The following is a 23,687-nucleotide window of genomic DNA, read 5'->3' as shown; positions in this document are numbered from 1 at the left end:
GCAGTGTCTGACTGAGTTGGTACTTTTTAATAGGAAAGAGCACCTTGGATTGCTTTCTGTTCTATTGCTGTCCTAATCTGCAAAGTTTTGAATAATACCCAAAAGCCATCTTAAACTTTCTCCATTCTAACAGTATGAATCATACATACCCCAAAATAGCGACTAAACAAAGCTTGTATATGAAAAATCATATATAAAGTTTAAATTGAAAAATTATCAATAGGCATTTTCTTCCTATTGGTGCTCAGATTGTTTAAAAAAAAAAAAAAAGTTATATATATTCTCCTACTTTACAATTTCTCCTTATCAAAAATATTTTATGCCATTTTCTTAAAATGGCATATGCAATATATTTTTCAGAGGGACTATTTTTGACAAATGTATGTGTAAATCGAGGAAGGAGAATTTTTATTTTTTATTTTAGATTAGTTTTGGATTTGAATCACAAGTCAGAAGTTGAAATTTGACCAAAAACCAGTAAGAACAGAAATAAGAACAAAAATGGGAAGGGTTAGGTTACGTTTTGATTTATTTCTGACTATAAGTGTTGGAACAAGATATCTGAGAGATATTCGTTACACGTTATTTTACAGTCCAGTATTTACCTGGTATTTACTTTGAATTTGCATGGTAGAATAGTAGTTAGTTACCTAATAATTACATTTTAGTTTCTTAGGATTAATTTATAATGTATAATTTGGTTACAGAAGGTTCCACTTAATTTCCTTCCGAATACTAGATAAATACCAGCTAAATGAATATTAGATAAATACCAGCTAAATAGAGTTGTATGAAATATTAAGTGTACATATCTGAATCCTGACCTTGTGGCCCCTGATCCTCTGTACATGTGCGACAGCCATTGCACAGTGCTGTAGTAGTATTTTTGCTAGACCTGTAGCTGGGTCGTTCCAACAATTCGGTGCCTTTTGAGAAATCTATCTTGGTAAAAACAAAACGTTTGATTTCGCATCATTTTAACATTATGTCATAAAGAGCACATGTTCATTTGAATCAAAACATGTTTCCCATCTGAAAAAAATCTCAAAAATGTAAGTAAGTGCCTATTAAGTGCCAAATAAAGTAACAGGGTTGACCGTAACAGGGTTGACCGTAAATAGGGTTGACGATTTCATCTTAAATCAGCCATGGATTCCCTCGTGACAGGGGGAATGACAGCTGGTGGTGTGAAAAAGGGGCGTTTCTAGCCTGTCTATCTATAGGTAACAGGGTCACATGTGTTATGCTCACAAAATGGCCCAAAACAACTAGAACCGCCTCACCTGCTTTTACACTATGATTTGACTATTAGATTGTTTAGTGTTTAATAATAATATTTCAAAAGGAATAGTTTCACCATATTAAAAACAAGAGTTCAATGCACGTAACAGGGTTTTACCTTAAAATGCGGGACTGATGTAAATGAATCACTTACTCACATTTAAAGCAATAATCTTCAGAAATGACTTTTGTCAAAGCAACAAACATATCTAGAGATTTACAATGATGGTGAAAATTTGAGAAATGTTTGGATTAAAGTGGGTTGAAATCGTCCTAGAAGTGACAGGGTTGATATTCATATGGGGGGGATTTGGATTTATTGAATTCTCCTTGAGGTCTAAATTAAGGGCACTGCATTTAATATAATAGACTTAAGATTCAATGTTTGTGCATCATATCAATTTAAAATATCAAAGGGACGCAAAAGGCACCCATTTGTGGAACGACCCGGCTGATGATTATATGAAAAATTTATATTAAAAAAAAGCTATATTTGAATGGGGTGAACAATACAATATATAAAGATTTCAATTGAACTTATTTGGAAAATATATTTAATTCATTGAAAAAAAACGACTGGTTTCTTTGTATTAGTAATTTCTCCGTTTTCAAGATGAAATGATTGGAGATTACTACACAGAGGTTGTAGTAATTTGTTTGTAGTTAGCAGTGTACACTGCTGTTTCTGTAACAATGTTAGTGGCAAGGCCAGGTTGGCAACCGCAGAAACAGATTGGCACCAGAGCTACTTTCTATCTAGAGATGGAACTTGGCCTCAGGTGTGAAGAAGGCCAAACCACATCCTGACACAAAGTTAGGCAAGGTAGAAGTTACACTCTAACCTTTGATCCAGGATCAGATACTGTATCTCCTCATCCCCTTTAAGGTTATGATTGAGAGTGTAGGATGACCCTTAAACTGATCCTAGATCTGTGGTTGAGGGAGTGAAACGTCTACCTGTAGCCGTCCTGGCTGACCTTAGGGTTTGACGTCTGGGAGGTTGCCATTTTAACAGGTAACCCTCGCCTCATTGATCTGTCCAGTTAGAGGACTGAATCACTCTACACCAGGTGTCCTGACCTAGGGCACAGTCACATTGTTTTCATATGGGGACATTCAGATGAGAGGGTTGAGATACGGTCTTGACCCACCATGGCTTTACTCCCAGATGTGTAATTACAGTACTGGGCCCCTAGAGGGTGCCACATAGGCAGATCTGGTGTCCTACTGACAACTTCATAGCACATTCTGACTACGTCACAAAGCTCTTTAACGTTTCCTTTCCTCATCTCCTTTTGTTTAGGTCACTGATGAGGGGGAAATTATATAGGATAGGTGTCTTGTCATATATCTCTCTTTGTCAAACATGTATAGGCCTATTGGAAAGGAGATGGTATATTGTGTTTGGGCTATTGGGGCATAGTCATGATATGTCAAGTGTACGTATCATTTCCATGGTGACATGGGTCAGACATTCCTGACCTCCGATATCCACCATTCCACTTCTCGCTGACCCATGATGTGTTCTTTCTCCAACCAATCGAAACAAATGCCGGAAACTCGGCTTTTTGTGTTCTTCTGTATTACTGCTAAATGTCGGCATATATTTTGATATATTTAACAATGGGGGGGGGATCTAAAAGTCTAGATATTTTTGGAGTAGAGAGAGGAATGTGTGTATCAGATAATCGTGTCACTTTGTCATGCTCTCTGAAAATCTCTTGGATTCTTGGGAAGAATTCTAGCATCCCTGCTGATTTAATGTACCATTGACAGACTATTTATAAAGATTGAAGTCCTTTGTGAAAAAAAAAAAATGGTGGTCTGTCTTTTAATCGGATTCTAGTGTGTGTTCATTGTTAGTTTTGTGTTCAAATTACTAACCTGTCATCTTGGCTCATGGCATACTGTTATGTTGGTTGCAACCAACAAGGTGTCAGTAGTTATACTACGGGTTCAGGACACAGGTTTTGGCCTTCTCTCTTTCCTCGGCCCGTCTTTGTACGTTGCTTATCCCAGCTCATGGCATTAGGAATGTCCAGTGCTCTGAGTGGCCAGACGCTAGCACAGCACACCACATCAACGATGTGATCCTCCATCTGACAACTCAACAACTCCAGCAGGCTTTCACATTTTGTTTTTACACTTCAAACATTAAAAAAGAGTCTTTGGTACTTTTGTTTACTTTTTAGCCAGTAGTTCTTAAAAGTAGCGCTCGTGGGCCAAAAGTGGTCCCCGAGAATCGGTGCAGATATGTGCGCTACGTCATTGCTCTCTCGGTTTGCTGTGTGTGCATCGTGCTAGCTGTCGCTCAAATGACGAGTGGCTGAAGCTCATTGGCTAGAAATCAAATTGAAATAGGGGGCTGGCCTACGTGGGGGAAAATGTAAAGGAAATGGCACATCACAGCTTCCAGAAAAACACTTGCTTTGGCTAATAGAGATAAGACAGTAATTCTGCTGATTTATGCGTGTATGCAGCCTACCCATTGACACATACAGCCCAAAGTGGGAGGTTTAAACAAATATATACTTTGTAGTCACCAAAGTTCCGGAGCATGTCTAGCAGCAAGGACGGACTGGGACCAGAAATCTTCACGGGTATTTCTGAAACACTGGCCCAATATTTTTGCACTGGTGTCTGTGAAATGGGACAGAAGCCAATTAGCCAAATGATGATCAGTACTGTACTCCTGGAGCGCCTGCAATCCTCAGGGCCAGGTTAATGCAGAGGCTTACCGGGGCTGAAGCCACTGGTCCCAGGCCTGTGGGGGACCCAAGATGCAACCCCCCTCTTTGCTTGACATCATGGGAAAATCAAAAGAAATCAGACAAGAAAAAATTGTAGACCTCCACAAGTCTGGTTCATCCTTGGGAGTAATTTCCAAAAGCCTGAAGGTACCACTTTCAATTGTACAAACAATAGTACGCAAGTATAAACACTGTGGGACCACGCATCAGTCATACCGCTCAGGAAGGAGACGTGTTCTGTCCTAGAGATGAACGTACTTTGGTGTGAAAAGTGCAAATCAATCCCAGAACAACAGCAAAGGGCCTTGTGAAGATGCTGGAGGAAACAGGTACAAAAGTATCTATACCCACAGTAAAACGAGTCCTATATTAGCATAACCTGAAATGCCGCTCAGAAAGGAAGAAGCCACTGCTCCAAAACCGCCATGAAAAAGCCAGACTATGGTTTGCAACTGCACATGGGGACAAAGATTGTACTTTTTGGAGGAATGTCATCTGGTCTGATGAAACAAAAATAGAACTGTTTGGCCATAATGACCATTGTTATGTTCGGAGGAAAAAGAGGGAGGCTTGCAAGCCGAATAACACCATCCCAACCGTGAAGCACGGGGGTGGCAGCATCATGTTGTGGGGGTGCTTTGCTGCAGGAGGGACTGGTGCACTTCACAAAATGGATGGCATAATGAGGATGGCAAATTATGTGGATATATTGAAGCAACTTCTCAAGACATCAGTCAGTCAGTTAAAGCTTGGTCGCAAATGGGTCTTCCAAATGGACAATGACCCCAAGCATACTTCCAAAGTTGTGGCAAGATGGCTTAAGGACAACAAAGTCAAGGTATTGGAGTGGCCATCACAAAGCCCTGACCTCAATCCTATAGAACATATGTGGGCAGAACTGAAAAAGCGTGTGAGCAAAGAGACCTACAATCCTGACTCGGTTACACCAGCTCTGTCAGGAGGAATGGGCCAAAATTCACCCAACTTATTGTGGGAAGCTTGTGGAAGGCTACCTGAGACGTTTGACCCAAGTTAAAGGCAATGCTACCAAATACTAATTGAGTCAATGTAAACTTCTGACCCACTGGGAATGTGATGAAAGAAATAAGAGCTGAAATAATTCTCTCTACTATTATTCTGACATATCACATTCTTAAAATAAAGTGGTGATCCTAAATGACCTAAGACAGGGAATTTTTACTAGGATTAAATGTCACGATTTGAGAAAAAATGAGTTTAAATGTAGTTGGCTAAGGTGTATGTAAACTTCTGACTTCAACTGTATTATATATATATATATATATACACGTGTTTAACAGTCAAACGTTTGGACACACTCATTCAAGGGTTTTTTCTTTATTTTTACTATGTTCTACATTGTAGAATAATAGCGATGACATCAAAACTATGAAATAACACATATGGAACCATGTAGTAAAACAAATCAAGATATTTTATATTTGAGATTCTTCAAAGTAGCCACCTTTTGCCTTGATGACAGCTTTGCACACTCTTGGCATTCTCTCAACAGCTGTCAACTTCCGACTTCAACTGTTGGCCTTGAAATACATCCACAGGTACACCTCCAATTGACTCAAATGATGTCAATTAGCCTATCAGAAGCATCTAAAGCCATGGCATCATTTTCCGGAATTTTCCAAGCTGTTTAAAGGCACAGTCAACTTAGTGTATGTAAACTTCTGACCCACTGGAATTGTGATACAGTGAATTATAAGTGAAATAATCTGTCTGTAAACTATTGTTGTAAAAATGACTTGTCATGCACAAAGTAGATGTCCTAACCGACTTGCCAAAACTATAGTTTGTTAACAAGAAATTTGTAGAGTGGTTTAAAAACAAGTTTTAATGACTCCAACTTGTAAACTTCCGACTTCTGTATTGCCTCCTAATATTGTACAATAAAAAAAACAGCCCTTAATCTGTCCCTGGCAATCCTCACGCCCATCAGTACTGTAGGCCGAATACACACTCCCATCAGTACTGTAGGCCGAATACACACTCCCATCAGTACTGTAGGCCGAATACACACTCCCATCAGTACTGTAGGCCGAATACACACTCCCACCACTACTGTAGGTATTAAACTGGGAAAGGCTAGGTGGCTTCTATGGGCGAGAGGGACAGTTACCAGCGGCACCTCCAGCTCTTTAAGGAAGGTGATGCCACTCCATAAGGCAATGCTAGCTCAAACTAACCACAGCCAGTGAACAAAAAGTTTAGCTACCCTACATGAGCAGTGCAAACATTTAGTAATAATGTACAGTGCAGAACACTTGGGTTGGCAGAGCATCTGCTTGCAATATAGTAAGTGCAAAATAGACAGAAAGGAAGAAGCTTACTGTAGTTCTTATTGTTGAGGCCCTTCGTGTACCTCATACCCTTTCGTCTGTTGTTGAACTCTTCCATTCCTGCATCATTGGAATAGTAGGATAGAGTTATCCCTAAACACTCATCTAAAGTCAATTTGAGTGTTTCCTTCCGTAATAATTAATGGTAAGATTGGAGAGGGTTGGAGCTAGTGTTGCTAAAATCTGGTAACTTTCCCAAAATTCCCCAGTTTTCCTGAAATCCCGGCTGGAAGATTCCCGGAATAGGCAGGAATCTGGAACCAACCAGGATTTCTGGAAAACCTAGGAATCTTGGGAGAGTTACTGGATTTTTGTAACCCTAGGTGGAGCCGATCCTTGATCATTGGGCAACCTTAATCTGGAGCTGCCATTCCCATAATTATAATTACCATGGTCAGTTTATTGTCCATGCTTTTAATTGATCAAGTTTTCCTTCCTAATCTTCTGTTGCTGCAGCAGCCAGACCAGCTGGCAATCTGATGCAAGCGCTCTGGTTTAGGCATTTTACTACCAATACAAATCCCATGCATCTTTGGTGAGGAACATGAAGAGTGTGTGTGAGCCATTCTCACTGTAGCTCTAAGAATGTGTTGTTTACACCCAGATAGAGACACATATGCAGCCCCTGCCCACATCTTAGGTGGAGGCTGCAGTTAACCTGTCTGAGACCAGGTGCCCTCTCACCTTTCCCCTCCTCTCTCTCCCTTCCTGTCATCCACTCTTGTACCTTCCTCCCCATCTTCTTCCTCCCTCCCTCCTTCCCTCCCTCCCTCCCCTGTCCTGTGTTCCGTGGCTGAGGGCTTGAGATGGCTTACCAGGGCCTTTAATCTCTCCATAATGATATCATCACCCCCCCCCCCCCCCCCTCCCCATCTCTCTCTACGCCCCATCTACACTCCTCTATGGAGAGAGGGAGGAAGGAAAGGAGCGGAGTGAGGGTTAGTGGTTTAGGGAAGGTCACTGATGAGCTCAGTGGAGGAGGAGGAGGAGGCGGAGGAGGAGGAGGAAAATGAGTAACCCTCAGCCTTTCGTAGGAGCCCCACACACACACACACACAGAGAGGCGGGTAGGCCTGGCGTCTGGGATGTCGATGGAAGACAGTTCCATGGAGGAGTTGGTGGACCAGGGGTTGGGGATGGAGGAGACTGGACTGAGGAGGCCCTCTTTCAGGGAGACCTACCACCACGACTCCCTGCTGGCTCCAGACACAGACTTCATGATAGGTACTGTTGGTGTGGGAGGGCTAAAGGTGTGGGGAATGGAGAGGTGGGGTAGAATTTGCATAGGTAAAGTAACAGAAGGACAGGTTCTTGAGGGGGGGGGGGTCTTTGAATTAGTTAAAATTGTATAATTATATTTTGGCAAAGCTTCGCTCACTTGGGGGTATTGGTGTCAGTGGATTAATAACAGGAGGCGTATGTGTGGGTATGCAGCAGGGTTGTGAACTTGTTATATGACTAGACATCTGATCATTCTGCCATTCACAAACCACACCATCTGGGAGAGGAGAAACCCAGATGACTTCCCTCCATCACCATCTCTGCTACAGGCCTCGGGTTTAGTTATGTTTTCTAAATGTTTGTTTTAGGGTTGTTGCCATGTTGTGTAGCGTGAGTCTACATAATCCCATTAGCATGCGTGTGTATAACCTGCGTGTGAGCGTGTGTGGGTAGGCTATGCAGCAGCAGCAGAGATTGAGCTGTGTTCTACTAATTCCCTTTTCCAGGTCTGGGATTATGGGCTATTCTAATCCCGGTCCCATATGGGGACTCTGGAGGTGGCACAGGCCTGATGTCACAGCCAAAGACAGGAACAGAAACACTAAGTCACAGAGACACATGTAGCAGCCTTTACCTGGACGCATACAGTATGGCTACATAGAGAGGCTTACCTCCTGACCATTCGTTTAGTTTATTAGTTTAGTTTATTGGTCTTTCAGTATAATTTCCGGCCTCTTCACAGTTCTCATTAAAAACACTGACTCACTTTACGGTTAAAATAAAATAAAAAATGTAATAAATACAACACATTTAAAGTGCTAAAAATGCACAAATCCAAAAATCAATTTTCATTTAGGAGCCTGCTCAAATAAGGTGTTGGTGATCACTTGTATCTCTCCGTTAGACTTCTGGGATGGCCAGTTTGTTTTTTTCTACTATGATGACCTGTAACTAGCCTTAGAAATTGGTCTTCACCCGTTTTCTGGTCAAATCGAGGCACAGTTTAGTACGTCTGTCAGATAGCGTGCCCAAGCTGAAGGTACTATAGACATATAATAGCTACTGTAGATAAATAATTATAGTAGCTACTACAATCTGTGGTCTTCTTGACCCCCTATTTAGGGAAGACTGCTTTAGATGCACCTGGTGCCCCCTGTGAGATCTCCTGTGTACTGGCACGGTGTGTCAGTCACTGGTGTGTCAGCACCGGTTGTGTCTCACCTTTAGCCACCAATACTCCGAGTGACATGTACTCCTGTAAATAGAAGACCTGGAAAGACCTGGACCTTAGTCCGTTCCGCTCTGACTTCGCTCGTCCATATGTATATAGTCGGAGCTAGAAGCACAAGCATTTCGCTACACCCGCAATAACATCTGCTAATAACGTGTGTGTGACCAATAACATTTGATTTGATCGATGAACTGGACAAGCTGCTTACAGGAGAACAACACAAGGACATGCAACCTGCACTAGGGTGAAAAGAGAGGAGAGGAGCATTAAAGATGATTCTCTCTCGCTCCTTGCTTTATATCGCTCTTTTGCTTCTCTCTCATTCTGTCTAACTCTCCATCTATCATGCCCTCTATCTCTCTCTCCATCTTTCTTTCCGTCCATCTCTCTTTTTCTCTGACAAAGTTTATCGGGGTGGGGGTGGGGGTGGGGTCACTCGTACCAAAGAGGCTCAGTCTGGGGGATTATCATTGTGCTACTGCATAACGCACACATACACCCACAAAACATACACACACTCCAAACCGTTCAGGCTGAATTTGAGAGGATAGCAAGAGTGTATAAGCGTGATCAAACACTAACCCTAACCCCTACACACACACACACACACACACGGACGCACACACACACACACAATCTCAGATCAAGGCTTTAAGCGATGTTGTAAACATCAGCGTGCCCTACATTGGCAGACACCAACCAGAGAGAGAGAGAGAGAGAGAGAGGTGATAAACGAGGGATAGATAATATCAACATTTCATAACCTCACCATGGACTCCATCTGGACTGGGATTCTACTCTTTCTGATCTGGATGTGATGCAGTTAGAGAGGCGAGGAAGAGAAGAGATCTCTGCTGTACTTGTTATCATCTTGGTGCGAGGCTGACGGGAGAGGACAGAAGAGGAGAGGAAGAGAGGAAAGAGGAGAGCTCCGTGTGGGTTCTACTGTGTGTGTGACGAAACTGGAACAGTGGATGGAGCAGTGGAGATGAGATCCTAGCAGACACTAGCCAGCGGAACACACAGATAAAGAAAGAGAGAGACAACCGTCACTCGGATGGAGGAAGAAGATATCGTCTGTCAGACAGTGAAAGAGAGGAGGAGGAGGAGGAGGTCTGGAGCGGAGGAAGGGTCAACCAGTATGAAGAATCTTTATGACAACTCCTCACCCCACAGAGTTTCCAATGGTACACGACAGCTTTCTGTTCTGTTTGTTTGTTTACTATTCCACCAGTCATTTATTACCATCTTTCTCATTGGGATTACGTCTACTAAAACCACACAGATGGTGTCTATTGTCTTGGTCTTTGTATTAGCGAATGTATTCAATTTAATCTCTGTGGTCTTACTCTCATATGGTTCAAGTTTTCGATCTCTTTCGTTTAAAAATGATTTTACGCCCATTTACAAAATGGTACCATTTCTTAGGATTGTTCTTCCTATTGATGTCGCTTATAGAAAATGGTCTCTTGGTTTTTATGCGAGTGGAATCTGTCAGACGGGATGCAGATGCCTGTCTGTTGTCTGTGGCGTGTGTGTTGTTTGTATCAGCTTCTATGTCTACAGCATTTCATTTTTTTTTGTGAGCGATATGTCTGAAGTGTGAAGACTTCACTTTGATGAGTCTGTATCGCTCACCTGGAACCATCAGAAACTCTTGGGTGGCTGCTAACATGGTCTTTCATTGCCCAATGGCCAGCGGCTTTGGTGGTGCTGGCTAGGTACAAATGGCTTTAGCTCAAAGGATTACAATGACCTATGTTGCTACCTTAACCTGGTGGCAGGCGGGATGGACATAGTGGACCATCTGACGTACCTGGAGCAGTGGCTTTAGCTCAGTGGGCTAACTCAATCGATGGTTGTGCTCCCCAGATGACCGTAGCTCTGCTGCGAGTGGCGTGGACGTCGCGGACCGCCTGACGTACCTGGAGCAGCGGATGCAGATGCAGGAGGATGAGATCCAGCTGCTGAAGATGGCCCTGGCCGACGTCCTCAAGAGACTCAACATCTCAGAGGAACATCAGGCCGCCAACACCAAGAAAGGGCCTGCTGGGAAAGGTACACAAACACAAGCACACACACACATTTACACTTACATTTGAGTCACTTAGCAGACGCTCTTATCCAGAGTGACTTACAATTCATCTCAAGATAGCTAGGTGGGACAACCTTATATCAGTCATAGAAAGTACATTTTTCCTTAATAACATAGCTAACACCAAGTCAGAGCTGGAAAGGGTTTGGGGGGGAGGGTTCAGATGTTTTTGGAAGATGGGCAGGGACTGCTGTCTGCTTCAGGGGAAAGCTGGTTCCACCATTGGGGTACCAGGATAGAGAAGAGCTTGGACTGGGCTGAGCGGGAGCTGCCCTCCCATAGTAGTGCTTAGGTTGGGATGTAGGGTTTGAGCATAGCCTGACGGTAGGGAGGGGCAGTTCCTCTTGCTGCTCCGCAGGCAAGCACCATGGTCTTGTAGTGGATGCAAGCTTCGACTGGAAGCCAGTGAAGGAGCGGGGTGACATGAGAGCACTAGGGAAGGTTGAAAACCAGGCGGGCTTCAGCGTTCTGGATAAGTTGCAGGGGTTTGATGGCACAAGTGGGGAGCCCAGCCAACATTGAGCTGCAGTAGTCCAGACGGGAGAGGACAAGTGCCTGGATCAGGACCTGCGCCACTTCCTCTGTGGGGTAGGGTCGTACTCTAGGGATGTTGTAGAGTATGAACCTTCAGGAGTGGATCACTGCTTTGATGTTTTAAGAGAACGACAGGGTGTTGTCCAGGGTCACACCAAGGTTCTTTGCACTCTGGGAGGGGAACACTATGGAGTTGTCAACCGTTATGGATTGGTCTTTGAGCGGACAGGCCTTCTCCTGGAAGAAGAGCAGTTCCGTCTTGTCGAAGTTGAGCTTCAGGTGGTGGGTCGCTGTCACAGGCCGGCTCATAGCCTGTGGCATAAATGAGGGGACACGAACAACAGGTATAGGCCAATCAAAAAGGTTCTTTATTATAAACCAAACTATTAACTTTAAACAAAGAAAAAGGAATGAGGTGTGAAAGTATCATAATGTAAGGTGTATGTAAAGTGCAGGGATGCGCAAATCTGTGTGTGTGAATGACTGAGTGAAAACTATGCAAAACTACAAAGGAACAAACCAAACAGGATCATACCTGGAGGAGCAGAGAGGGAGAGACAAGAATGATTAGTGAAACAGTTTAAAAACCCTGAGCCCAGGTGACTCAATCACTAACGACCCTCCTCTGCCTGCAGGAGGAACCGCCCCTGCACTGCAGAGGGGCTGTGACACCCCCCTCCTTAAAATGAGGGTCCCACCCTCAACCGAAATTTCGGCCCAACATATTCAAAACAATAAAATTCCCCAACAAGAAAAAAAAGGATACCAGTCCCGGCTCCTAGTAGTGGCCCCATGTCCGCCCCTCAAACTCAGCAGCCCTGGTACCTGGGGAGCAATTTAAGAGGAAATAGGTGCAGACAGCCCGTAGGGGGCAGCAGAGAGAAGATACAAACTAGGTTAAAGGAGCATGGGACAGAGCATCAGCAATGACATTATCCTTACCACTAATGTGTCTAATATCAAGGTTGAATGGTTGCAAGAACAAAGCCCAACGCATCAGGCGCTGGTCGGGATTTTGCAGGGACCTCAGAAAAATCCAAGTTAAGATATCTGCCAGGCACGCAGAGATGCATGTCGCCACCTGGGTGTCATAAGGGGGGAATGAGAAAAGTAGTTGAGTGTCATTCGCATAGCAATCAAATCAAATCAAATCAAATTTATTTATATAGCCCTTCGTACATCAGCTGATATCTCAAAGTGCTGTACAGAAACCCGGCCTAAAACCCCAAACAGCAAGCAATGCAGGTGGAGAAGCACGGTGGCTAGGAAAAACTCCCTAGAAAGGCCAATACCTAGGAAGAAACCTAGAGAGGAACCAGGCTATGTGGGGTGGCCAGTCCTCTTCTGGCTGTGCCGGGTGGAGATTATAACAGAACATGGTCAAGATGTTCAATGTTCATAAATGACCAGCATGGTCGAATAATAATAAGGCAGAACAGTTGAAACTAGAGCAGCAGCACAGTCAGGTGGAAGTTGAAACTGGAGCAGCAGCATGGCCAGGTAGACTGGGGACAGCAAGGAGTCATCATGTCAGGTAGTCCTGGGGCATGGTCCTAGGGCTCAGGTCAGTTGAAACTGGAACAGCAGCATGGCCAGGTGGACTGGGGACAGCAAGGAGTCATCATGTCAGGTAGTCCTGGGGCATGGTCCTAGGGCTCAGGTCCTCCGAGAGAGAGAAAGAAAGAGAGAAGGAGAGAATTAGAGAACACACACTTAGATTCACACAGGACACCGAATAGGACAGGAGAAGTACTCCAGATATAACAAACTGACCCCAGCCCCCCGACACATAAACTACTGCAGCATAAATACTGGAGGCTGATAGGAGAGACCATGTGAGGATACGACGGAGCCGAGTGACTTGGTGTATAGAGAGAAGAGGAGAGGGCCTAGAACTGTGCCCTGGGGGACACCAGTAGTGAGAGTACATGGTGCAGATACAGATCCTTCCACGTCACCTGGTAGGAGCGTCCTGCCTGAGTGTGCATAGCCTTAGACGCCCAGCTCTGGAGGACCTGATGGTTCACGGTGTCGAAGGCAGCGGATAGATCTAGGAGGATCAGTAGAGAGGAGAGAGAGTCAGCTTTGGCAGTGAGGAGAGCATCTGTGACACAGACAAGAGCCGTCTTGGTTGAGTGACCCGTCTGGAAGGTTAGGGTCAAGAAGATTGTTCTGAGAGAGATAACGAGAAAGTTGATAAGAGACAGCACGCTCAAGTTTTTTTAGAAAGAAAAGAAAGAAGGGATACAGGTCTAGCACTTTTGACGTCAGAGGAGTCGAGTGTTGGTTTCTTGAGGAGGGGAGCAACTCGGGCCATTTTGAAGTCAGAGGACACCCACACACACCCACACACACATAAAAACGTACATTTACACCCCCCTCACCCATATTTCCCCTATGCAACAGCAGCTAGGCCTGTGTCTCTGGCCCTGCCGTCCAGACCATCAATGAACAGCCCTGCCTCTTTGAAGAAGAGTTACACAACCTCCACACTGCCCTCTACATCCACCGCACGGAACTACAGCCCCTTACCACCAGCATCAGCCAAGAGGTACAGTACACAATCACTAACCATCACCTGCAAACACAGAGAGGTACAGTACGATTACTATCCCTCTACTCTAACTCTAGCACTAGATACATTTCAACAAATTGATCATACACTTTCGGTTTTCTCACTCTTTCCAACGCCCCCCCCCCCCCCCCCCCCCCAGTGGTGTGAAGAGTCCGGTAGGCAGTGTGAAGGAGAGTCCATGTATCTCTAAAACGTCTCGGCCTGGCCCCCGACCTGGACCCCCAGGGTCCACAGCCCCCGGCAATAAGAAAGCTGAAAGGTAGGTACGTCTATGGCAGTAGGCCTAACAGAGAAGAGCTGTTTAAATGTGCTCTGAATGTACTGTTCTAGTCTATACGTCTCTTACGTTTTCTCAAATAGATCTCCAGAGCAGGAGTTACAACTCTGGTCCTTGAAGGTCTGCTGGTTTCCATGCTTTTTCTTTTCAATCAGACACTGGCGTATATCTGTGTCTGGGTAACCTGGTATAACAACTAAAAGCAGCAGTACTGTGGCCCTCGTGGACAAGAGTTTTCCATCCTTGTTCTAGACTAGAGCGTGAGATTGACAATACTTTCCCTGCTTGTATGATGGAGCCTAACTTCTCCTTTCTCATTCTCTCCTGGCAGCAAAACCAAGGAGCCTGCAGCCAGTGTCGGTAAGAAAATGATTTAATTTCTACTGTAGTGTGCTCTTCCCACAGGCAGAGGGCAGCACTGAGCTGTACAACAGGACCTTGGGGAGAGGAATGGCCAGATTAATGGGAAACAGCTGTTGGTTAGATTGATCCTACTGTAAAATGCCATTGGTAAATGGTAAGAGTGCCGAGGTTCGAGTGGATGCTATACCTCCCAGATAGACTGACCTGCTTCTGTGTTTCGTCCGTAGGGTCGAGGCAGGTGACGCACTGTAAAGGTAGGCCTCAGTCCAACCTCCTGGAATAACACTCTTAACCGTCTACAGGGTATGTTAGTCTAGCTCTGTATACTATGCCTGCATACTCCACCGCCTGTTCCTGATCCCATGCATTATCTATCTCGAGAAAAGACCATGTCTGTCAAGTTTTATGAAATCAAATCTTATCTGTGGCAAATACATCTTCTGGTTTCTAATGTATGAGTCAGCACTGTATTTGAACACTTGTTTTATCCTTCTCTCTCATTTTCTCACCATGTCTCACCATGACTTCTCATCCCCTCCCATTCCCCCTCCTCCACACACATCCTCCCTTCTCTTGCTGTCATCTCCACCCTTTCCCCTCGCACCCCAAAACTTCAACCCCTTACCACCTGCTCACACCTACAAAACTTCATTTTGTCCCCTACTCTCACCCTTGGCCGTCACCCTTACCCCTCATTTCACCTCTTCACTTAGTGACTATGCAGATCTATCTGAACCCCCTAACAAGAAGGACTGGGTCTTCTGAAGCGGCCAAATCAGCCCCCACGGTCCCCAACTCTAGACCCACCAGAACCCCCACCCCTTCTCAGACCAAAGGAGGCCCCCCCACCTCAGACCGAACTAAGCCCGAGACATGCAAAACACCCCCCGCCTTCACCCTCCCCCTGCAGAAAAGCACCAATCAGAATACGTATTCTTCTATGGAAATGTCCAATTACAAAAGCCCCCTCAAATCACCAAGCCAGTACTTCCAAATCTGTTACTAAGGCAATAGGGTAGGCTAGGAGGAGGTAGAGGTTGCTCCTAACCATTTGGTCTAGGTTCAGATAAAAGGTTAAGGTTAGGATTGGGGGAGGGTAATCTGATTCTAGATCTGTGGTTAAGGGCAGCTTCTACGCCAAGCTCTTACAAGTGTAGTGGGTCTGTAAGCGAACTCGGTTTTCACGATGTTTGAAAAATGTTTGTGTTTCTAGCAATGTGAGCGAATTTAGAAGTAGAGGTTGTCTTTAGTAATGTTTGAGATTGACTGATAGTTACACCGTTTTGGTTTTGAGGTGTTTAGTTTCACCAGCAGTAAAGGGAAGAGTGAGTTTGTTTGTTTTGTTGCTTTTCCTAGCACCATCCGTGACCATAGTCCTCTTACCTTTTTCCCGTTTAATTTCTTACATATTTCTGTCAACTGAAAGCCTGTGTTTTTTTTCTCCTGATCCTTTCTGTTTTAATGTCTCCATTTTGTGTGTGTGCTTTGTAGTTTTACTTCAGTAAAATATGAATCATCTCCCTGACTTTGGGGATGTATGAGTGAATTCTCTTATTTGGTTTATGAGTGTATTTGTCTGGTCTCTGTTGACAGCCATTAAACATTTCAGTCATCACCTACTTCGACTACTGTCTATGTAATAATCTCAATGTAATAATGTCATAACAATGGACAGTATTATTACAAGATATTTCCATGGTGTTTTGAGTTTGTGTGTGTGTGTGTGTGTGTGTGTGTGTGTGTGTGTGTGTGTGTGTGTGTGTGTGTGTGTGTGTGTGTGTGTGTGTGTGTGTGTGTGTGTGTGTGTGTGTGTGTGTGTGTGAGCAGCACCCTCTTGTGGAGATACGTAGTGTGACAGAGACTCTGCCTTCCGACTCGCAGAAACTAAGCCTAGGCATACACGAGGATCAGAATGCTAGATTTATGCGACCAAACACTCAGTGAAAACATTAAATTAGGTAGGCTAGTTTACAGTAGTTGAGTCAGTCATCGTCCCACTGATGTTGTCCTTGGCCCCGCACTTTGCCTGCATACAGGTGTCAGGTGTCCTGGCCCCAAAACCGCATCACCCACACGACTAAAGGACTCGAGTTGTGTTTAACCTTATAACCCCATCTGTTTAGGCCTACCTGTCAGAGAGGAACAGGCAAACAGCTGGCCATCACACCTGTCGTGTAGACGACTGACATGGGCTCAAAGGGATGGATATGACAGGGAAATCCAATTCCCATCATCATGGAGGCCTACCATTTCATTAAGACCTGGTACATTATTACCTGGTGGTGTTGGCATGGTCACAGACTTAGTGGTCACACTTCAAAATAGAACCCCTGAGATATTTTGGACCCGACCATTGAATATCATTGGTTTGGAGAGGATTTTTTTTATTTTTAACTTACAGTAGCTGAAACACATATACATATATATACATATATACATATATATATATATATATATATATATATATATACACACACACACTGGGAGTGTGGACGCGCGGGAGGAAGGGATAGAGAGAGAGTGTGTACATGGGAGGGATAGGGGTAGAGAGAGAGTGTATATACACTCTCTCTCTCTACCCCTATCCCTCCCATATACACTCTCTCTCTCTCTCTACCCCTATCCCTCCCATATACACTCTCTCTCTCTCTCTCTCTCTACCCCTATCCCTCCCATATACACTCTCTCTCTCTCTCTCTCTACCCCTATCCCTCCCATATACACTCTCTCTCTCTCTACCCCTATCCCTCCCATATACACTCTCTCTCTCTCTCTCTCTCTACCCCTATCCCTCCCATATACACTCTCTCTCTCTACCCCTATCCCTCCCATATACACTCTCTCTCTCTCTACCCCTATCCCTCCCATATACACACTCTCTCTACCCCTATCCCTCCCACATACACACACTCTCTCTCTCTCTCTCCCTCCCGCGCGTCCACGCTCCCAGAGCTGGAGGAAGGGAAGATGGCACCTCAGAAGCCGCTGTCAGCCAGACCGACCAGTCTCTCGTCAGGACAGCTCTCCGTGGCGATCTGAACGATGGCACCGACATCACCGGCACCACCTCGAAAGGGACTAGAGAGAGATTCGCTTTAAATAAAAGAGACTAAAAACTGTGGCATCCGTGTGTAGCATTTTCCCCACGCTGTCGCCTTTCCAGCATCTGCTTGCGCTGCACATCCCCGGCAGGCTTCGTACCATCGGCGCCTAGGCTATTATTAATAGCTAGATAATAAATCGTAGAACATTCGCATCGCCTATATTCTGGACTGAGAGAATCGTCCGGAAAGGGAAAACGACAACAGGCTACAGGTCGTTCTTCATTTATCACTACGGTGGAGAGGAGAGGAAGATGAGGTAAGCAAAAGCATGCGCTTGCTTTTTGATTCAGACGGTTCGCGTTATTAACGCACAATGAACGACTCACACAGGCTGCGGCTGCACGGCTAGATGAGATTCGAGGACGCATTTTATTGGATTTCAAGGGAAAGCCTGTTGTCGGATAAGACGAAAATACCCAATTAATAGCATACCGTTTTATTCGTGCTGTCGAGGCAACATGTATGCCGTTATTATACCCCGGTTTTTATTATAAAATGTGCGTTTTTAGGATGACCGGCGACTAGGATGCCTGTTCTGTAGGCCTATTTTGGGCCTGTGAGGTGGGGTAGCACAGTGCAGTGTAGCTGTGAATTCTCCCTGTGAACAGGGGTGAATGAATCTGATCGGTGTCAAAAAAGCAACGAGCAAGGGCATGCATGGTTTCTATCATTTCATGGACAGGAGAGAAAGCATTGATTAAACACGCAAGCAAACGTCTCCGGTCCTCCCGCTCGGTCTCCCATCCCATCTCCGTGATGTGTCACCGAGGGTGTGGTCTGCAGAGGGAAGGGATCTGTTGTCATAGAAACCAGACTACACGTGCGTCATGTGTAACATGGTGATAAGTGGTGGTCATAACATAGACATATAATTCATTCCGTTCTAATTCTTTTCTGGATTATAAATGGCTCCAGATAATTAGAATGGCATGGAATTGGAATTTCCATTCTATGATTCTGATTCTATGGGCCTTTATGGATTATAGGGCACATTATTCTAATCACAACATCAACTCATCGGATTTCACATGACCAAAAACAACTTACAAATTGAATTGAATCAGGCCATCCATCGAAGCTTGTATCTAAAAGTCCATATCTAAACCAGGTACAATTGAGACATCAGGTCCAGCAACATGCTCAGGTGAACACACACACACACACACACACACACACACACACACACACACACACACACACACACACACACACACACACACACACACACACACGAGGGTATCAAGGGTATTTTCCTGATTTTAAAAAGGACTCATTAAAACAAATGAACACATAGGTTGACTGGTATGTGGTCAGTGTTTACTTCCAACACAGGGAATTCTTTCCCCTCTTTGTGTCTCGTGTAACCGGTGTGAAATGGCTAGCTAGTTAGTGGGGTGCGCGCTAATAGCATTTCAATCGGTGACGTCACTCGCTCTGAGACCTTGAAGTAGTTGTTTCCTTTGCTCTGCAAGGGCTGCGGCTTTTGTGGAGCGATGGGTAGCGATGCTTCGTGGGAGGCAGTTGTTGATGTGTACAGAGGGTCCCCTGGTTCGAGCCCAGGTAGGGGCGAGGAGAGGGACGGAAGCAAAACTGTTACAATTGTATTGATAGTATTGAGTATTGATCGTCTTCTCTGTTTCATGACCAGCACCTCCCACTGTTACAAAATCCATTTGCACTATTCCCCCTTCAATCTCACTGAGCCATACCCAGAACCCAGTTGTTCTATCGAATCTCACACCTCATGGGCGAGCACAACCACCCTAACCAATAGGGACAGTTCTTCCTGGACAACCTGGTGGAGGTTGTGCCGATCAGATCACCCAGCCAATCAGAACTTACTATAGTGCCACGCTGAACCGAGACCAATCCACAGAGGCTTTACTGTTGCTCTGTGGTGACTGCCAGCCTTTGGCACAGGTCTGCTGCTGCAGGCAGAGAAACCCCAGGTTGAGGCTAATTGTCATTGGCAGTGTTTGTGTGATCTCTCTCTCTCTCTCTCTCTCTCTCTCTCTCTCTCTTTATAGGATGCATCTCCCAAGGTCAGAGTGGGACTGTGCCCACGGTCAGCCAGTACCCTTTATGCCCACTGGGCAGTCTTCCCTGCCCCCTCCCCACCTCTTCTGCTGTCTCCCTTTTTTCACACAAGCCTCCAGCTTACTCTTCCCCCTCCTTCATTGTCTATACAGTCCATACTCCCTCATCCCCTCTCTGATTCTCCCTGCTTTCTCCTACCTCTCCTTTACCCTCTCCCTTTCCCTGCCACCCTGGCCTAGAGAGCATTCCATGTACCAGTATTTCCCAACCCTGGTCCTCGAGTATCCCCAACAGTACACATATTTATTGTAACCCTGGACAAGCACACCTGATTCAACTTGTCAACTAATCGTCAGGCCCTCGATTAGTCGAATGGGGTGTGTTTGTCCAGGGACACAAAGAAACTGTAGTGTTGGGGGTACTCAAGGTCCAGGGTTGGGAAACACTGGCATATACTGTACCCTACCTAAGACACTTTTCATCAACTCTTCCTGTATGCTCTAACCCTTACTGTGCCCTACGCTAACCTAAGCTAACCCCAACTGACTGACTACAGTGGTTATGTAATGTCTGTGTCTATTCACCCAGTTCTGTCTGCGGATTAAAACATGTTCATGTATACGGTTATAGAGATGTACTGTAGGTGGCATCGTTGACTGTGGTTCAACCAGTCATTTGTATTGGTTTAGTAGTGTGTGTGTGTGTGTGTGTGTGTGTGTTTGTTTTGCTTTCATGTACATTCTTGATCGATTGTGCCTGTGTCTGTGTACTGTGACCAAATTTCAACACGTGAGCCTCCATGCTGTGTGTAGGCCTGCAAGTGATTGTTGGTCTCGCCAACAGTGACCTAGTGTCCATTTGATTTGAACCAGATGAAGTCAGCTCTAAAGGTCAAGCATACATTAGTCAAGGTTACAGACTCAGAACTTCACTGGTTGCGTCCCAATACCACCCTATATAACCGAGTGTACAACTTTTGTCCATGGCCCATAGCATCCCAAGTGGCACCCTATTCCCTATATATAGGTAATAGGTTGGAATGCAGACACTGTTTCCATGCAGAGTCAGCCTATACTGGACTAAAAGCTGTTCACTGTTGGTTCACACACAGTGACCTGTATTTAGTCACGTTAATGATGAATTTCAAATCGCTGATAGAGTTTTCTATTTGATCAGACTAACCCCAAGTGAATGGGGTTTTGCTGAATTGAACAAATATAGCTGTTTCTGGCACATTAACGTAGTGAATGGGGGTAAACGGACATATGGATTTTTTAAAAGATGGTTATACTACGTTATTATTGATTTGGAATTTTAGGACCCCTTTAGGTATATTACAAAAATACAGTACCAGTCAAAATTATGGACACACCAACTCGTTCAAGGGTTATTCTTTATTTTACTATCTTCTACATTGTAGAGTAATAGTGAATACATCAGTACTATGAAGTGGCACATATGGAATCAAAAAAAGTGTTAAGCAAATCAAAATAGATTTTAGATTTTAGTTTCCTCAAAGTAGCCACCCTTTGCCTTGATGACAGCTTTGCACACTCTTGGCATTTTCTCAACCAGCTTCACCTGGAATGCTTTTCCAACAGTCTCGAAGGAGTTCCCACCTATTCTGAGCACTTGTTGGCTGCCTTTCCTTCACTCTGCTGTCCAACTCATCTCAAACCATCTCAATTGAGTTGAGTTCGGGTGATTGTGGAGGCCAGGTCATCTGATGCAGCACTCCATCACTCTCCTTATTGGTCAAATAGCACTCACACAGCCTGGAGGTGTGTTGGGTCATTGTCCTGTTGAAAAACAAATAATAGTCCCACTAAGCGCAAACCAGAAGGGATTTCGTATCACTGCAGAATGATGTCGTAGCCATGCCGGTTAAGTGTGCCTTGAATTCTAAATAAATCACAGAGAGTGTCACCAGCAAAGCACCCCCACACCATCACACCTCCTCCTTCATGCTTCACAGTGGGAACCACAAAATGCGGAGATCATCCGTTCACCTACGCTGTGTCTCATAAAGACAGTGGTTGGAACCAAAAATCTCAAATTTAGACCACCGGTCCAATGTCCATTTCTTGGTCCAAGCAAGACTCTTCTTCTTATTGGTGTCCTTTAGTAGTGGTTTCTTTGCAGCAATTCGACTATGAAGACCTGATTCATGCAGTCTCCTCTGAACAGTTGATGTTGAAATGTGTCTGTTACTTGAACTCTCTCTGAGGCATTTATTTGGGTTGCAATTTCTGAGGCTGGTAACTCTAATAAACTTATCCTCTGCAGCAGAGGTAACTCTGCATCTTCCTTTCCTGTGGCGGTCCTCATGAGAGCCAGTTTCCTCATAGCGCTTGATGGTTTTTTGCGACTGCACTTGAAGAAACTTTAAAAGTTCTTGAAATTGTCCGGACTGACTGACCTTCATGTCTTAAAGTAATGATGGACTGTCATTTTCCTTTGCTTATTTGAACAGTTCTTGACATAATATGGGACTTGGTCTTTTACCAAATAGGGCTACCCCTACCTTGTCACAACACAACTGATTGGCTCAAACGCATTAAGAAGGAAAGAAATTCCACAAATTAACTTTTAACAAGGCACACCTGTTAATTGAAATGCATTCCAGGTGACTACCTCATAAAGCTGGTTGAGAGAATTCCAAGAGTGCAAAGCTGTCATCGAGGCAAAGGGTGGCTACTTTGAAGAATCTCAAATTTAAAATATATTTTAACACTTTTTTGGTTACTACATGATTCCATATGTGTTATTTCATAGTTTGTCTCCACTATTATTCTACAATGTAGAAAATAGTAAAGAAAAACCCTTAAATGACTAGGTTTGTCAGACGAGTCCCGTGACACTTGTGGGAGTCGTAGAGCAAAACGGAGAGCACCATTATGTTCGCGAGAATGGAAAGTCAATTTGTCAGTTTGAATAGAAAGTTTTCATGAAAAGTCAATTTTACGGTATTGTACTGTGTGTCTTAGACAGTACTTGTTTTGAATCCGTATTTGTATTACCATATTTATATTACAGTAGATGTACTGTAATATGAAATACAGAATTTTACTTGCCATGAGATGCCTGTAAGCTACTGTCAAACTCCCAGTAACCCCTTTACAGTGTGTGTCCCAGTCATCTTATTACATCTTATTACATGTTAATCCTATTAGCAGGTGATCAGTGAGAGTTTCCAGCGGTCTGTCAGTCAGTAGCAGGTTGGTTAGTGTACATCCAGGGGGAAATCGTTGGGCTGCCAGTTGTCCTGCAGTCTTCTACTACTGCTGGATTAGATTAGGAGTGTCCTTTTAAATCCACAAACGATTCCCACATTGGGGTCTCTCAGGATGTGTGTGAGTGGGTATTTTGGGGGACATATGTTTGTATGGTGACGGTAAGCACGGTTTAAGCCTGTTCGCATGGCATGATGTGTGTGTGTGTGTGTGTGTGTGTGTGTGTGTGTGTGTGTGTGTGTGTGTGTGTGTGTGTGTGTGTGTGTGTGTGTGTGTGTGTGTGTGTGTGTGTACGTGTGTGTGTGTGTGTGTGTGTGTACCTCGTTCTGTTTTTTTTTCCCCCTGTGTGTTCAAATTAATGTTTCAAGTTAACTTGATGTCACTCTTTTCTCAGCATTTCGTGAGCTCCACAAAGTCAGACCAATAGAGACATCAGATAGTACTCTCTCATTGCTATGAATATAGAGTCCCGTCCCCCCTCTCTCTCTTTCTCTTTCTCTTTCTCTGTGTGATGGCATTACTGTCTCCTGTTAATTGCTGATTGATTGTCTGTACTGTGACTGTGATCTCGTGTTAATCTGCTGCTGTGACACTAATCAGTTAAAAACCTTTAACGA

The 23,687-nt window shown here is 44.5% G+C and overlaps 2 protein-coding genes across 8 annotated transcripts in view; both read left to right on the top strand.

Annotated features, from left to right (window-relative positions):
* Positions 1-7,304: 7,304 nt before the first annotated feature.
* LOC109900390 (echinoderm microtubule-associated protein-like 1) lies at positions 7,305-16,315 on the top strand. 4 transcript variants are annotated; one of them, XM_031837496.1, is made up of 7 exons: positions 7,305-7,624; positions 10,725-10,910; positions 13,891-14,032; positions 14,196-14,315; positions 14,665-14,693; positions 14,924-14,950; positions 15,410-16,315. In XM_031837496.1, exons 1-7 carry the CDS (start codon positions 7,486-7,488, stop codon positions 15,700-15,702), a joined length of 936 nt encoding a protein of 311 aa, XP_031693356.1. In that variant the 5' UTR covers positions 7,305-7,485; the 3' UTR covers positions 15,703-16,315. The 4 variants fall into 4 exon arrangements, with proteins under 4 accessions (XP_031693356.1, XP_031693355.1, XP_031693358.1 ...); XM_031837495.1 differs by having other exon boundaries at positions 7,377-7,624; positions 13,888-14,032; XM_031837498.1 differs by lacking the exon at positions 7,305-7,624 and adding an exon at positions 9,539-10,039.
* Positions 16,316-17,452: 1,137 nt separating this feature from the next.
* Positions 17,453-23,687, top strand: part of LOC109900966 (ena/VASP-like protein) — a 68,639-nt gene continuing 62,404 nt past the window's right edge. Inside the window, exon 1 of one of the 4 annotated variants that reach the window (XM_031837493.1) lies at positions 17,453-18,056. In XM_031837493.1, the coding sequence (XP_031693353.1) occupies positions 18,052-18,056 (5 nt within the window). In that variant the 5' untranslated portion in view covers positions 17,453-18,051. The remainder of the gene's footprint in view (positions 18,057-23,687) is intronic. The other 3 variants (XM_031837489.1, XM_031837492.1, XM_031837490.1) reach the window with 3 other exon arrangements.

This window comes from Oncorhynchus kisutch, linkage group LG12 (genome assembly GCF_002021735.2).
Source record: "Oncorhynchus kisutch isolate 150728-3 linkage group LG12, Okis_V2, whole genome shotgun sequence".
Taxonomy (NCBI): domain Eukaryota; kingdom Metazoa; phylum Chordata; class Actinopteri; order Salmoniformes; family Salmonidae; genus Oncorhynchus; species Oncorhynchus kisutch.
Note: the sequence above shows the minus strand (reverse complement) of the source record. Positions and strands in the feature narration are given on the sequence as shown.